The sequence below is a fragment of the Bubalus kerabau genome, chromosome 11 (genome assembly GCF_029407905.1).
Source record: "Bubalus kerabau isolate K-KA32 ecotype Philippines breed swamp buffalo chromosome 11, PCC_UOA_SB_1v2, whole genome shotgun sequence".
Lineage (NCBI taxonomy): Eukaryota > Metazoa > Chordata > Mammalia > Artiodactyla > Bovidae > Bubalus > Bubalus kerabau.
Window position 1 is genome coordinate 97827100 of NC_073634.1, and position 14218 is coordinate 97841317.

The 14218-nt window shown below is 37.1% G+C and overlaps 1 protein-coding gene across 3 annotated transcripts in view; it reads right to left on the minus strand.

Annotated features, from left to right (window-relative positions):
- The window catches only part of DENND1A (DENN domain containing 1A), a 520884-nt gene that overhangs the window by 471485 nt on the left and 35181 nt on the right, over positions 1 to 14218 (minus strand). For all 3 annotated transcript variants that reach the window (XM_055541097.1, XM_055541098.1, XM_055541100.1), the window contains exon 2: positions 8433 to 8503. In XM_055541097.1, coding sequence (XP_055397072.1) covers positions 8433 to 8503 — 71 coding nt within the window. The remainder of the gene's footprint in view (positions 1 to 8432; positions 8504 to 14218) is intronic.

The window sequence follows — 14218 nt, forward strand, 5'->3', positions numbered from 1 at the left end:
CATTTAATTTTACTGGAAAATTCAGAAGAAGCAAAATAAAAGCTAAAGTAATCAAGTAATAAAAGTAACAAAAAAATTTTTTAATTTAAAAATAAAGTAATAAAGCAAAATAAAAGCTAAAGTAAAGGCAGGAGGAGAAGGGGATAACAGAGGATAAGATGGTTGGATGGCATCACCAACTCAATGGACACGAGTTTGAGCCAGTGCCAGGAGTTGGTGATGGACAAGAAAGCCTGGCATGCGGCAGGCTTCATGGGGTTGCAAAGAGTCGAACATGACTGAGCGACTGAACTGAACTGAATTATGCTGAATCAAAAACAAAAAACATTGGAAAAAAACAAAAACTCTAAGTCAAAGAGATACATGCATCCCAATGTTCATAGCAGCACTACTTACAATAGCCAAGATATGAAAACGACCCAAGTTCCCATCAACAGACAATTGGTTTAAGAAGACGTGATGTATACACACAGTAGACTACTACTCAGCTATTAAAAAAGAATACTGCCATTTGCAACAACATAGAGAAACCTAGAGAATATCACAGTAAGTGATGTAACTCAAAAAAGACAATTATTATACAATATCACTTATACATGGAATCTAAAAACAAAGGAATCTATACACAAAACAAAAACAGACTTGGATATAGAAAACAAACTTATAGTTAACAAAGGGGGAAAAGGGAGGGATAAATGAGGAATATGCAATTAACAGATACAAGCTACTATATGTAAAACAGATAAACAATAAAGATCTACTATATGGCACAAGGACCTATTTTCAATACCTTGTAATAATCTATAATGGAAAATAATCTGAAAACACATACACACAGCCACAAGTGGTAGAATCAGGACTTTAACTTCGTTCCCGTGACATCTTCCCCAGAATAGCTGTCTAATATGACCTGCACATGCAGTAAGGAATTCAGATATATAGGAAAAGAAAAATCAGGCTTATAGAGAAAATAAGGGGAGAGACAGTTTTCATTCATGAAAGTTGCAAATTTCTTTTTTTTTTAATTGAAATTTAGTTGATTTATAATATTGTTATTTTTAGGGGTATAGCAAAGTGATTCAGTTGTATGTATGTGTATATATATGTGTATATATATATGTATATAGGGGTATAGCAAAGTGATTCAGTTGTATGTATGTGTATATATATGTGTGTATATATGTGTATATAGGGGTATAGCAAAGTGATTCAGTTGTATGTATGTGTATATATACAACTGAATCACTTTGCTATACCCCTAAAAATAACAATATTATAAATCAACTAAATTTCAATTAAAAAAAAAAAAAGAAATTTGCAACTTTCATGAATGAAAACTGTCTCTCCCCTTATTTTCTCTATAAGCCTGATTTTTCTTTTCCTATATATCTGAATTCTTTACTGCATGTGCAGGTCATATTAGACAGCTATTCTGGGGAAGATGTCATGAGAATGAAGTTAAAGTCCTGATTCTACCACTTGTGGCTGTCCAACTTGGACAAATACATTAAACTCTTCGAGCCTCAGTTTCCTCAAAAGTAAGACTCATCTTAGAGGGTTATTCAAGGTTTAAAAAGGAGTACTACAAATGACTGGGATATAATAAGGACTCAATGAATGTTAGCTATTTTATCACCATTCTTTAAAAGTTTGCAGTGATTTATTATCCAATTATTATTGAAAACAAGAAGATGATAAATTTTGTTAATACCTCTTAAGAATATTTTAATCTGAGGGAAAACAACTCTCAAAAAAGGCTTTTTCCTCCTCTTCGTCTTTTAAAGAGACAGCATAAATTGTTTATTTTTCAAGTCAATTTTTTTAAAATAGCTAATGATGATCATACACTGATCACAGGCGAAGATCCCAGAATCAGAGTCCTATAAATGAAAGCTTAAGAACAAATCTGGCTCTCAATTATTTTAAGTGAGCCAACACTCAGTTTTCTTCATGAAACTGCTAATACAGAAATGTGAACAGATACTTAGGAGAGATTTGAAAGCCAGATGTTTTGTTTTGTTTTTTAAGATTACTGCTCAACTCCAAGGTAGCTGAAAAACTCAGTCAACCAAAGCATCACATCTTAAGCCTTCTTTTCACAGAGTTCTCACAACAGTTTCTCAACTTGACTATCTACATCTTTTTGCTGCTAAGTCACTTCAGTTGTGTCCGACTCTGTGCGACCCCATAGACGGCAGCCCACTAGGCTCCTCTGTCCCTGGGGTTCTCCAGGCAAGAATACTGGAGTGGGTTGCCATTTCCTTCTCCAATGCACGAAAGTGAAAAGTGAAAATGAAGTCACTCAGTCGTCCCCGACTCTTAGCGACACCAAGGACTGCAGCCTACCAGGCTCCTCCGTCCATGGGATTTTCCAGGCAAGAGTACTGGAGTGGGGTGCCAAAGTGCATTAAAAACACTGGGAGAAGAGCAGACAGAGGGAGGCTGGTCTGGGAACAGCCTTGAGAAACTCATGCTGCCACTCCCAGTGTGAAGCAACTGCCCAAGAAGAGTGCTTACCGCAGTTTCAGAGATGCCAGCTGTAACGAAACACTTGTGTCTGATATGCATTCCAGAGTGTAAGCATGGTCAGTGCCATCTGATCAAGGGACTGGGCAGGCTCATCTCTCTTGCAAGAGCACCCTTTTTCGAGACCTTCAGTCAGATAGACTGAACTCAACTCTGGGAATTTTCACAACCAGAGGTGACTGTATTCCTATTCTGGGATCCCTATGTAAGGTGGGTTCTTGAACAAATAGACAAACTGGAGAACACAAAATGAAACTGGCAGAAAAAGGCACTAAAAAAAATAAGAACAAAAAAAAAAAATAAGAACAAAGTAGATCAAAGATCCACTCAAAATGATCTAACTTCTTTTTCTAAACATTAAAACCATATACCTAAATAACAAGATTATACACAAAAGATATTCACTGGCATTATTTACAACAGGAGAACCCTGGAACCAATCCAAAGATGTAATTATCAGTAAATATAGCACATAGATATGATGTCATAATTTATAGCAACTAAATTGATTTTTAAAAAGCTATATTAATAATTTTAGGAAAAGTTTAATGATTCAAGGGAGAACAAGGAAAACACATACATGTAACATAAGTTTGGGGGGAGTTTATATATTTACACACACACAAGGCTATAAGAAAATAAATCAAAACATTAGTTATTACTGAGTGATAATTTTTCTCTTCTTTATAATTTTCAAAATTTTACACGTGGTCAAAAACTAGTACAAAAACCAGCTACTAAACTTTTACAGAAAAATAGAAAAAATATACACTATGATAATCTGCTAATACATACTCAAGTGGAGAATTTTGTGTATTTTTTTTTTTTTACAATGAGAACATAATATATCACAGTACAAGAAAAATCGTAAGAATGAAACTCTCACAGACATTTATAGAACAAAACCTATACTGACTCCTCCAATTAAAGACCCATAAAGTAGTTTCAGTGCTCTCTAACCCACCTTCTCACAGCAGGGAATTAATCCCTCTGGGGGATGCAAACAAACTTCAAAGAGAAGATTATGCCCAGACACTAGTACTGTATATAGCGTAAGGTTTATACCTAAGTTTATTCAGGTATTTTGGCAGAGATCAGAGATGCAGATCCAAGAAACAACAAAGACTAATTTTAAGACAGATTCTTTACAGTCATCTAAATGGCAAAAATAATGCATTAAATAGTATCTGAAAAAGGCAAATATAAGTTGTATTAGAAAAAAGAAAGGTTGTAGTAGACAAAAGTTATCTAAAATCAAATATTTGACAGCTTATTCACTGGTATTAGCAACTGGGAAATCCTAGGAATTCCCAAACAAAGTAAGCGGTACCGTGAGTTCAGTGTGCGTACCCAAATTTTATTTGCACAAACTTTGGGAGAAGGTACCACTCAGTGTCATAGGTCTGAATGCAGTATCTAAGTAGAATGGACAAATTACATGTCTCTTCCATGGATGTTATGGAATGCTCTTCAGAGCACAGAACACATGACAGTTAACAACACCTTCACGACTTCATACACGAAAAATAATGGATGGGGAAAAGAACTGTCTTTAACATCTAGTAATATTTCTTACTGGTCTTTCTCACATTTGTCATCCTTTTATCGTGAGGTAATTTTTTAGGCGTTACTTAGAAGTACCTGACCATTTTATAAAAACATGTTTTATGTAGAAGAACAGCATATTTTAGTAATTCGGCTTTATTTAGTTTCCCAATTTTTAAAAATTTTGGATAAGGAATCAAATTTAAGTTTAGCTTTTCTGGACATTAATCATCTAATAGAAAATTAAAATACTTGACATATTAAAGAATGTGAAAGACAAAACTACAAGTTTCTTGGAAGAAAATATAGGACAATAGCTTCATATCTGTAGAGTAGGAAAATATCAATAAACTGTAGGTATGAAAATCAAGAAGTTTTGATCAAAGATACCAGACAGTGAAAGACAAACTATAGAGTAGGAGACAATATCTACAACCCACCTGATCAGATAACCTACATAATGTACAGTTTCTTATAAAACAACACAAAAAAGACAGAAAAAATTTAAAAATGATTAAGCCTTTAACAGGCACTTTAAAAAAGAAGATATTTTGAGAGGTCAATAGTGTATGAAAAGGTGCTCATGTGCTCAATCTCATTAGTCACTGGACAAGTATACAAATACCAACAATGAGGAGATACTACTATACAACTATCAGGTTGGAAAATAACACCAAATCTAATTGTATTAAGGACTGTAAAGATGTTGAACAACAAAGACCAAACACCACTGGAAGTAGTGTAGATAAGCAAGATCAACTTTGAAAAACAAGCTAGCGTGATCCAGTAATCAAGTATGGTATACATCCTATGTATATGTTTACATGCACCAGGATTTAGGTATTGATATAAAGGTCACCACCACATTGCTTGTAATAGCCAAAAATTGCGAACAACCTCAAGTCCTTTCAACAGTAGGATAAACTGTGATATAATCTTAAAGTGTTCTACACTGCAATGAAAATAAATGACCACCGTATACACAGCAACACAGAAAACCCTTACAGACTTGAGTAAAAAAGCAGCAAAACTACATACAGAATAATTCTATAAAACTCAGAAACAGGCATTATTACTAAATTAAATTTTTCAAGGAGGTAAACTTATATGGTAAAACTACAAAGAAAAACAAAGAAATGAGTATCATAAAAGTCAGGATAGTAGTTACCTCTGGAAAAAGGGAGGCAGGGACTTCTGGGGCGCTGGCCAGCCCCACCTCTAACATTTACAGGGCCTAGGCCTAGGCAAGAGTACAAACTGAGGTCCACAAATCATATGTCTAAACATTTCAAAGATGTGAAATAAGCTAATAAATTATTAAATATGTTCCATTATCACAAGTACTTGGAAGGCCAGATTCACACTGAGAATTCTTGAATTCCTGAGAGTTCTATGTAGGAACATGGTTCACAGAAAATTGGCCATTGGCCATCTCTCCCTTTTCCATCCCACAGTGCCAGGAACCTCACACACAGGGATGCAATCGCCTCCACTCCCAAGTCCAAGCTCCATGCCATCCCCTACTCCCCACAAACAGATACCCTGAGGCCACCCTTTGGGTCTAGGGGTGTGTATACCAGCAGCCAGTTGACCCTCAGAAGGACAGACCCCAGGGAAGACTCAGACTCTGGAAATAAGACTCTGGGGCCACTGGGTCAAGAAATTCTTAGATGTGAGCTACTCACAGTTTGTCTAGGATGGAAGGATTCACGATCTAAGCATGTCCCACAGACCCTATGGACTTGCCTGAAAAGGGCACTTCAGAAAAGGGCCAAAGCATAGGGCAAGGGCAGGAGTTCTCTTGCCAGGACCAGAATTTCCTTAGAACCAAGCAATATTATGTCTTCACCCGGATAACAGTAACAAAGATACTCACTCTGTAACTATTAAACTGTACACAAAGGTTTAATGTATTTTTTCCCACAAATAATGGAATGGACATCACATCTCTGCTGATGTGATACACATTGAGAAGGACACATATGATATTTGAAATACTCCTATCCAAAATCCATAACCTGAATCTAATCATGAGGATAGAATCAAACCTAGGGACTTTCTACAAAACAAGAGACTTAGGTTCTTCAGAAACATGACATAAAGATTAAAAAAGGGAGGAAGGGATTGCAAAACTATTCCAGACTGAAAGAAACTAAACAGCTGTGAAAACTAAATGGATTACATGATCCTGAATCAGATTCTGGATCAGAGAGGGGAAGTGCTATAAAGGATATTATTGGGACAACTGATTAAATATGGACAAAAGACATTAACTTTCTTACTTCAGTAATGGGACTACAGTTATTTAAGAAAATGCCCTTATTCTTAGGAGATATATTCTAAAGTATTTAAGGGTGAAGGGTCACAATGTCTGCAACTTATTCTCAAAATGTTTAGCAAAAAAATACAGTGATCAAGCAAATAAGGCAAAACAGTAACAACTGATGACTCTAAGGAAAGCGAGTATACACTTAACTACTCCTGTAACTTATCTTTTAAAATATTTTCAAATTTCTAAGTTTTTAAAAAGTAAACTAAAGGGGTTAAATGAGACAAGAGTTGCCTACAGGAAGAGGAATTAGATAACTGGGAGAAGAGGATATGGTAAAGACGTTTCATTTTGTACACTCTTCCATCTTATTTGTACTTAAACTTTGTTCATATTCCCAAAAAAAAAAATTCATTTTAACTTTGGGAGGAAATAACTATAGCACTGAAAGGGGGAACATTAGCAACTGTAGAAATAAGAAAAATTTTTGTCCCTAAATCTATCAAATCACAGCCATCACCAGCTAGTTACTCTGTCAAGTGGGCTCACAGAGGTACCACAGCTCGAACACCCCTAGTATCGGCTACCTCCCTTCTCAATCCAGTAGTTTGCACAGTTAGAGGCACAACTTAAGATGAATATTAACATTCTAGTTCCAGAACGACCATAAGTTTATAACATGTCCATTAATTCAGAAAGTGAAACACCCAGGGATCAAACCCAGGTCTCCCACACTGCAGGCGGATTCTTTACTGTCTGAGACACCAGAGAAACCCAGGAATACTGGAGTGGGTAGCCTATCCCTTCTCCAGGGGATCTTCCTGACCCAGGAATCAAACAGGGGTCTCCTGCACTGCGGGCGGATTTTTTACAAGCTGAGCTATCAGGAAAGCGCTAATAAGTTTATAACATGTCTCATTAATTCAGAAAGTGAAGCTCACAGTTTTCACTTTTGATATTGAGAAATGCATCTAAGAAATGCTAGTGACATTGTACAAAGCCCTGGAGATGCCATGGAGAGATGTGTATAACATGGTCACTGTCCTCAAGAAGGCAACTTAGAGGAAGAAGACTTGAACCAAAAGCCCTTGCTATTCCACACAGTAGCTGTAAGATCTTGGTAAGTCATCTGACCTCTCAGATGCTATTTTCTCATAGGCATAATGGAGATGCCATTCAACTATCTTTAAGAGTTGTACTGTAAGTACTTACTAGGTACATCAATCATGTAGACAACAGAACAATAGATACTCAACAAAAAGGTAACTATGTTATGAGCATTACAATCTAAGTAAAATAATGAAGTAGAAAATATGCCCAAGGTTGTACAGACAATGATAGGCGTAACTACCGCTGGAATCCTGATTACTCCAAGTTTCTAATCCAAATAAACTCATTCTCCATAAACACCAAATAAATATACACAACTGCTATTGTGTAGACCAAGAGCTGCTCCCTAATATATCTTTGGCAAACACATCACTGTCTTGGGTACCAAGAAAAAGAACACTAGGCCAGAAGGTGATTTTTGCTCATTAACCAGGAAGGATTTTAGGTCAAAAAGTGATTTACTCAGCCTGAACAAGATACTCTAATCTTATCCAAGACCCTGTTGTCCAGGAATACATGTCCAAATTAGCCCAAAAGCTAAAGCCAGAGGAGGTGTTTCCTTCAACTAATTTTCAACCTCTTTTTTAACCAGCTGACATAAAATTTACTGAATTAAATCTATTTCAAACATCTCCTCCCAGTTTAGTGGCAGAGATTTCCCTTTATATTATTTTATAACCTAATTCTAAACCCTCTTTATTAGCAAGGTGACAATATTTCATACTAAAATGTTGACTTCCAGGTATCTCTGAAAGATACAAACTAAAATCCAATGGTTACAATGAATAAAGCCATAATTCAAGGCTGTTAAAGCAATGACTCTTAAATTGTTCCCTAGGATGATGTGCGCACAGATAAAAGGGAAAGACACTTAAACACACTTAAAGATAAATAACAGTTTAGAATATTCACATATTATCCAATGTGCATGGCTATGTCATACAATAAACAAACATGCCATATCATAATGAAACATGCATACCTGAAAGAGTGCCACCTGTCCTAGGATAGGCCACTTCAACATACACTTCAAAGGTGGTCTCTGGGTTTTGCCTACAAAAGAAACAGACCGTGATTACTGACAAGGACTAAGGCAGCATGAACAGAATATGCAGGCTGTAAAACAGGGCAAACCTTGATTAAAATCATTAGCTCTCCAACTTAATGGCCGTGGAACTTTGGACAAGTTACTCAACTTCTCTGAGCCATAGCCTTCCTAATCTATAAAATGAAAATACCTAAGCAGAATTATTATTGTGAAATGTAAAGAAAACAAACAAAAATTGCCTAAATACAATGTCTAGCACATAATAGGTTAGCCGTTGTTATGATTTTACAGATGTTATATTTCCCATTTATACAGATGGATCTCCAAAACCAAAAGAAAAACTTTGAAGAAATTCAAACCAAGGCAACACTAGCACAATGTAACGTGCTCCCTCATACTCCAGGATAAAATATTCAGGTGATGACATTAACTTGCTTACTTACAGGTGTTAAAGACTCAAGAGAAACAGCATCCTATCTCATTAGGCTATTATGAAGACAGGATGCTAATCTAAAATTTAAGATACTGTTTCCTCACGGCGGGGGGTGGGGGGAGGTGGGGGGCGGGGGGAGGCTTCCCCTGCATTGGCAATGGCAAGTATATGAATGTTCATTACTATATCCTTTTACCTTTTTATGTCATGAATATTTCATATTAAGTTTTAAAAAGATCACAGCACTAACAAAATGTTAACAGTTGTTCATTCTGAGTGACAAGAACATCGGGGTTATATTATCTTTGTATTTTCTCTTTTCTCTTTGATTCTAAAACTACAATAAAAAGATTATTTCCAGATTGCAAGAAAATCATTTAGCAGAAGAAAATGTTACACATTCAAATGTCTATGACTGAATTCTATTTTAAACCTGACAACAAAGCTCAGAGAAGAAACTTTGAGTTGCCTAATCAGATCTAAGGGAATTGCAATCAACTAAATACCTTGAATTTGCCCAGCAGATTCCACTTTCCAAAATAACTATCTCATTTACCTCTTTTCATCCTCATTATAATCTTATGAGGTAGGTGGATCAGTCATCACCCTCACCATACAGGTGAGGAATCTAAAGCAGAGAGAGTCTAAATGACTTGGTAGTCTCACAACTAGTTAGAAACACAGCCAGAACTGCAACTCAGACCTCCAGGCACTCAAATTCTGGGTTTCATTGATTCTAAGATGAAATTTGTCTCCCACATTTTCCCATGTTTTACAGTCTATTGCATCTTACAAGTCTAAATGGCAATTCTTCTTTCTTAGTAGTACATATAGTAACAGCGCATCTTATAAATAATGGCATCTTGGACTCAATACTGTAATACTCCCGCCAATTTCTCAGGAGTAGTTGCAAGTCAGGGATCTACTATTTCTCTTGTGAAGAACCATCATTTCCTTACTGAAGAGAAATTTCAAATGTGCCTTAAATAAGTACCTACAGTGAAAAGAGTTGCCTGCTCTAAAATTCAAGGGATTTAAATATACCTTTGTCAAATATAATTTTTAAATTAGACAATAAAGCAGAGTATCTTACTTAACTAAAAATAAACTCAAGTTTTAAGAAAGCTATTTTAAAATGCTTTTGTACTTTTTTTCCCCCTGCAAGAGGGTACAAAAAGACCAACAAGGTCAGCATCCTTTGGTCACCAAAACATTTGCGGAAAACACCATATGGAACATCCCTTGATTCAAATGATCTAAAAGTAGAGGGTTTGTTGAAAGAAAGGAATATTCTAAGTTCATCTAAAGAGCACCAAGAAGATTCCCTCTAAAACCTAGAAATATCTTTAAGCCTATTCTGCAACTGGCTGAATTTCATCTCAGAATTTCATTCCTCTGGATTAAGATAACGGCTTTCAAAGTGTGTTCTGCGGGACCCTAGGACTCCATGGAGATTCCTCAAAGATTCCATGCATTTTTTTTAACCCAAATGTCCACTTTTAAGTTTATTTTTCTCTATTTAAAAAACTGAAAGGAACAAACATGAGCATGCAAAGGTGTTACATACCAAATTTGTTTTTTTAACAGTGGAGCATTAATTTGTGCCACTAACTTAAGGTGTTTTGTACAGATCTGCTGTCTAACTGAAGAACATTCTAATGGTGTCTAAACTCTATCTCTGCTTCTTCTCCCTTTCTCTTCAACACTTCGGCCAGGCTTCTGAACTCACCACACCACCAAAACAACTTGTCATGATCACCAGTGCCCCCCCCCCCCATTGCTAAAATGCGCCAAAATGGTCAATCTCAAATGCTTGTCTTAACCTCTCAGCAGCATTTGACACAGCTGATTGATTTGCCCTCCTCCAAACACTTTCTTCATGTGCCTGCCAAGACATCACTCTCTAGTGGTATTCTTGCTACCTTACTGGCTGCTCCTTTGCTGATTCCTTCTCAGACAAAACTCTCCTACCCTCGAACTTAGTGCTAGACCTCTTCCTGCCTACACTCATTATCTAAATGATCTCATTCAGTCTCATGGTATTAATTACCAGGCAAATGCTGATGAGCTCTAAAGTCCTGTCTCCAACCTGACTTCTTCCCTGACCCTAGATTCCCTCATCCAACTGCCTCCTCAACATCCCCATCTGGATCTTCAAGAATTTTTAACTTAACAAATGGCACTTTTCTTCCTCAAACCTGCACTTCCTGATATCCAGTTACAAAGGCAAAAAAAAAACAAAACAACAAACAAAAGACACCAAATCTAGTATCACCCTTCAGTCCTGTTTTATATGCCAAATCAATCAAACAAATTATGTTGATTTAATCATTAAATTATATCCAGAATCTCAATGATTCTCAGCATCCCCAACCGACTGTCCTTGATAGATCATCAACATTTCACCTCATGGGGACTCTCTGCGACCCCATGAATCACAGCATGCCAGGCCTCCCTGTCCATCACCAACTCCCAGAGTTCACTCAAACTCATGTCCATCGAGTTGGTGATGCCATCCAGCCATCTCATCCTCTGTCGTCCCCTTCTCCTCCTGCCTCCAATTGCTCCCAGCATCAGAGTCTTTTCCAGTGAGTCAACACTTCACATGAGGTGGCCAAAGTACTGGAGTTTCAGCTTCAACACCAGTCCTTCCAATGAACACTCAAGACTGATCTCCTTTAGGATGGACTGGTTGGATCTCCTTCCAGTCCAAGGGACTCTCAAGAGTCTTCTCTAACACCACAGTTCAAAGCATCAATTCTTCAGTGCTCAGCCTTCTTCACAGCCCAACTCTCACATCCATACATGACCACTGGAAAAACCATAGCCTTGACTAGACGGACCTTTGTTGGCAAAGTAATGTCTCTGCTTTTGAATATGCTATCTAGGTTGGTCATAACTTTCTTTCTAAGGAATAAGCGTCTTTTAATTTCATGGCTACAATCACCATCTGCAGTGATTTTGGAGCCCCCAAAAATAAAGTCTGACACTGTTTCCACTGTTTCCCCATCTATTTCCTATGAAGTGATGGGACCAGATGCCATGATCTTAGTTTTCTGAATGTTGAGCTTTAAGCCAATTTTTTCACTCTCCACTTTCACTTTCATCAAGAGGCTTTTTAGTTCCTCTTCACTTTCTGCCATAAGGGTGGTGTCATCTGCATATCTGAGGTTATTGATATTTCTCCTGGCAATCTTGATTCCAGCTTGTGCTTCTTCCAGCCCAGCGTTTCTCATGATGTACTCTGCATAGAAGTTAAATAAGCAGGGTGACAATATACAGCCTTGACGTACTCCTTTTCCTATTTGGAACCAGTCTGTTGTTCCGTGTCCAGTTCTAACTGTTGCTTCCTGACCTGCATATAGGTTTCTCAAGAGGCAGGTCAGGTGGTCTGGTATTCCCATCTCTTTCAGAATTTTCCACAGTGTATTGTGATCCACACAGTCAAAGGCTTTGGCATAGTCAATAAAGCAGAAATAGATGTTTTTCTGGAACTCTCTTGCTTTTTCCATGATCCAGCGGATGTTGGCAATTTGATGTCTGGTTCCCCTGCCTTTTCTAAAACCAACTTGAACATCTGGAAGTTCACGGTTCACGTACTGCTGAAGCCTGGCTTGGAGAATTTTGAGCATTACTTTACCTAGCATGAGATGAGTGCAATTGTGCGGTAGTTTGAGCATTCTTTGGCATTGCTTTTCTTTGGGATTGGAATGAAAACTGACCTTTTCCAGTCTGGTAAATTTTATGTTATATGCAATTTAGTACAATTTAAAAAAAAAATGAGGAAAAAAGTCCTTATAAGGTCCTACATGATCTGGCCTCTGCCTATCTCTCCAATTGCATTTCAGAATTCTCTCCTCTTGCCCACGGCATTCTAGCCACACTGGTCTTCTGTCTGCCCCTCAACACATCTAATTCATTTCTATCTTGTGGCCTTTTACACTAATCATCATATAGACGGCTCTTCCTGTCATTCAAAATACAACTTATACCTGACCTCCTCCAAAAGTCTTCCCCAACACACTCTCTACCACTGAATTTTAATTCTACACATCACAGCAATCACAATCTTGTTTCTCTCCTCTAAATGTAAACTGCAGGAGAGCAGGTATTTTTGTCTGTCATACCCATGAGTGTTTCCCAGGTGCCTAAACAGTCCCCGGCACACAGCCAGAATCAAATATTGGAAAGGAATAAAGGAAGTACAGACTAGCCTTCCCGGAGTCTAAAAAATTTCAATAATGATAGGAGTGATTATACACTTCTGTGACTCAAACTTCAGCACATTAAAAGATGAAATTTCAAGCCCCACCTCCAGGGTACCTGGGGCAGGACCCAAGAATTGACATTTCCAATAAGTACCCAGATAATAGTGATGCTACTGAACTAGTGATCACAGTTTAAGAACCACTGATCTAGTTAAATGGAACTCTTCATCTAAATAATTAGTACATACAATATAAAATAAACATAAGGTGTACCTCAATAATCCATTTCAACAGTGCTTTTGCAATAAAAGATTTCAAAGGATAAAAGTATTTGTGGAAACAATGACGCTAACTTCTCTTCTACTGTTACCCATAATCATTGTCTCATTCTAATCAATTATAAACCTACCTAACTTTCTTACTCAGTTCAAATAGCTGCCAGAGTTCTATTACATGGAGCCAAAGATTATGACAGTTTCTTCAGGGGAAAAAAAAAAAAAAATGCTGACTACCACACTAAAAACAAACCAGACTATATATGTTATTGTCATACTTATCCATGATCATTTACATGTTGTATTATAGAAGAAGTAGTGATTAATGTTGTGACAAGTTAAATAACACACCAAGCAATATACATAAGGGCCACTGAAGTCAATGAAGATAGAAGCATTTTCTACTTCTATGCAAATCAAAAAATAAGTTTTTAAGTTTCTCCTCTAAATGCAAATGACCAAGCGACTTAATATTTTCATTAAACCATTACTACAACAACAATTTCCAGAGACTCTGTGGAACTACCTTGAGACTACTTACTTCCTCCATTACTCTTTAAGATGCTTAATATTTTCAACTACTTGGAACTGAAAATCCAATTTCTGTCCTAGTAACACTCCTGCCAATTCAGTACATGTAATGATCCAGTGGTCATGTATGGATGTGAGAGTTGGACTGTGAAGAAAGCTGAGCGCCGAAGAATTGATGCTTTTGAACTGTGGTGTTGGAGAAGACTCTTGACAGTCCCTTGGACTGCAAGGAGATCCAACCAGTCCATTCTAAAGGAGATCAGTCCTGGGTGT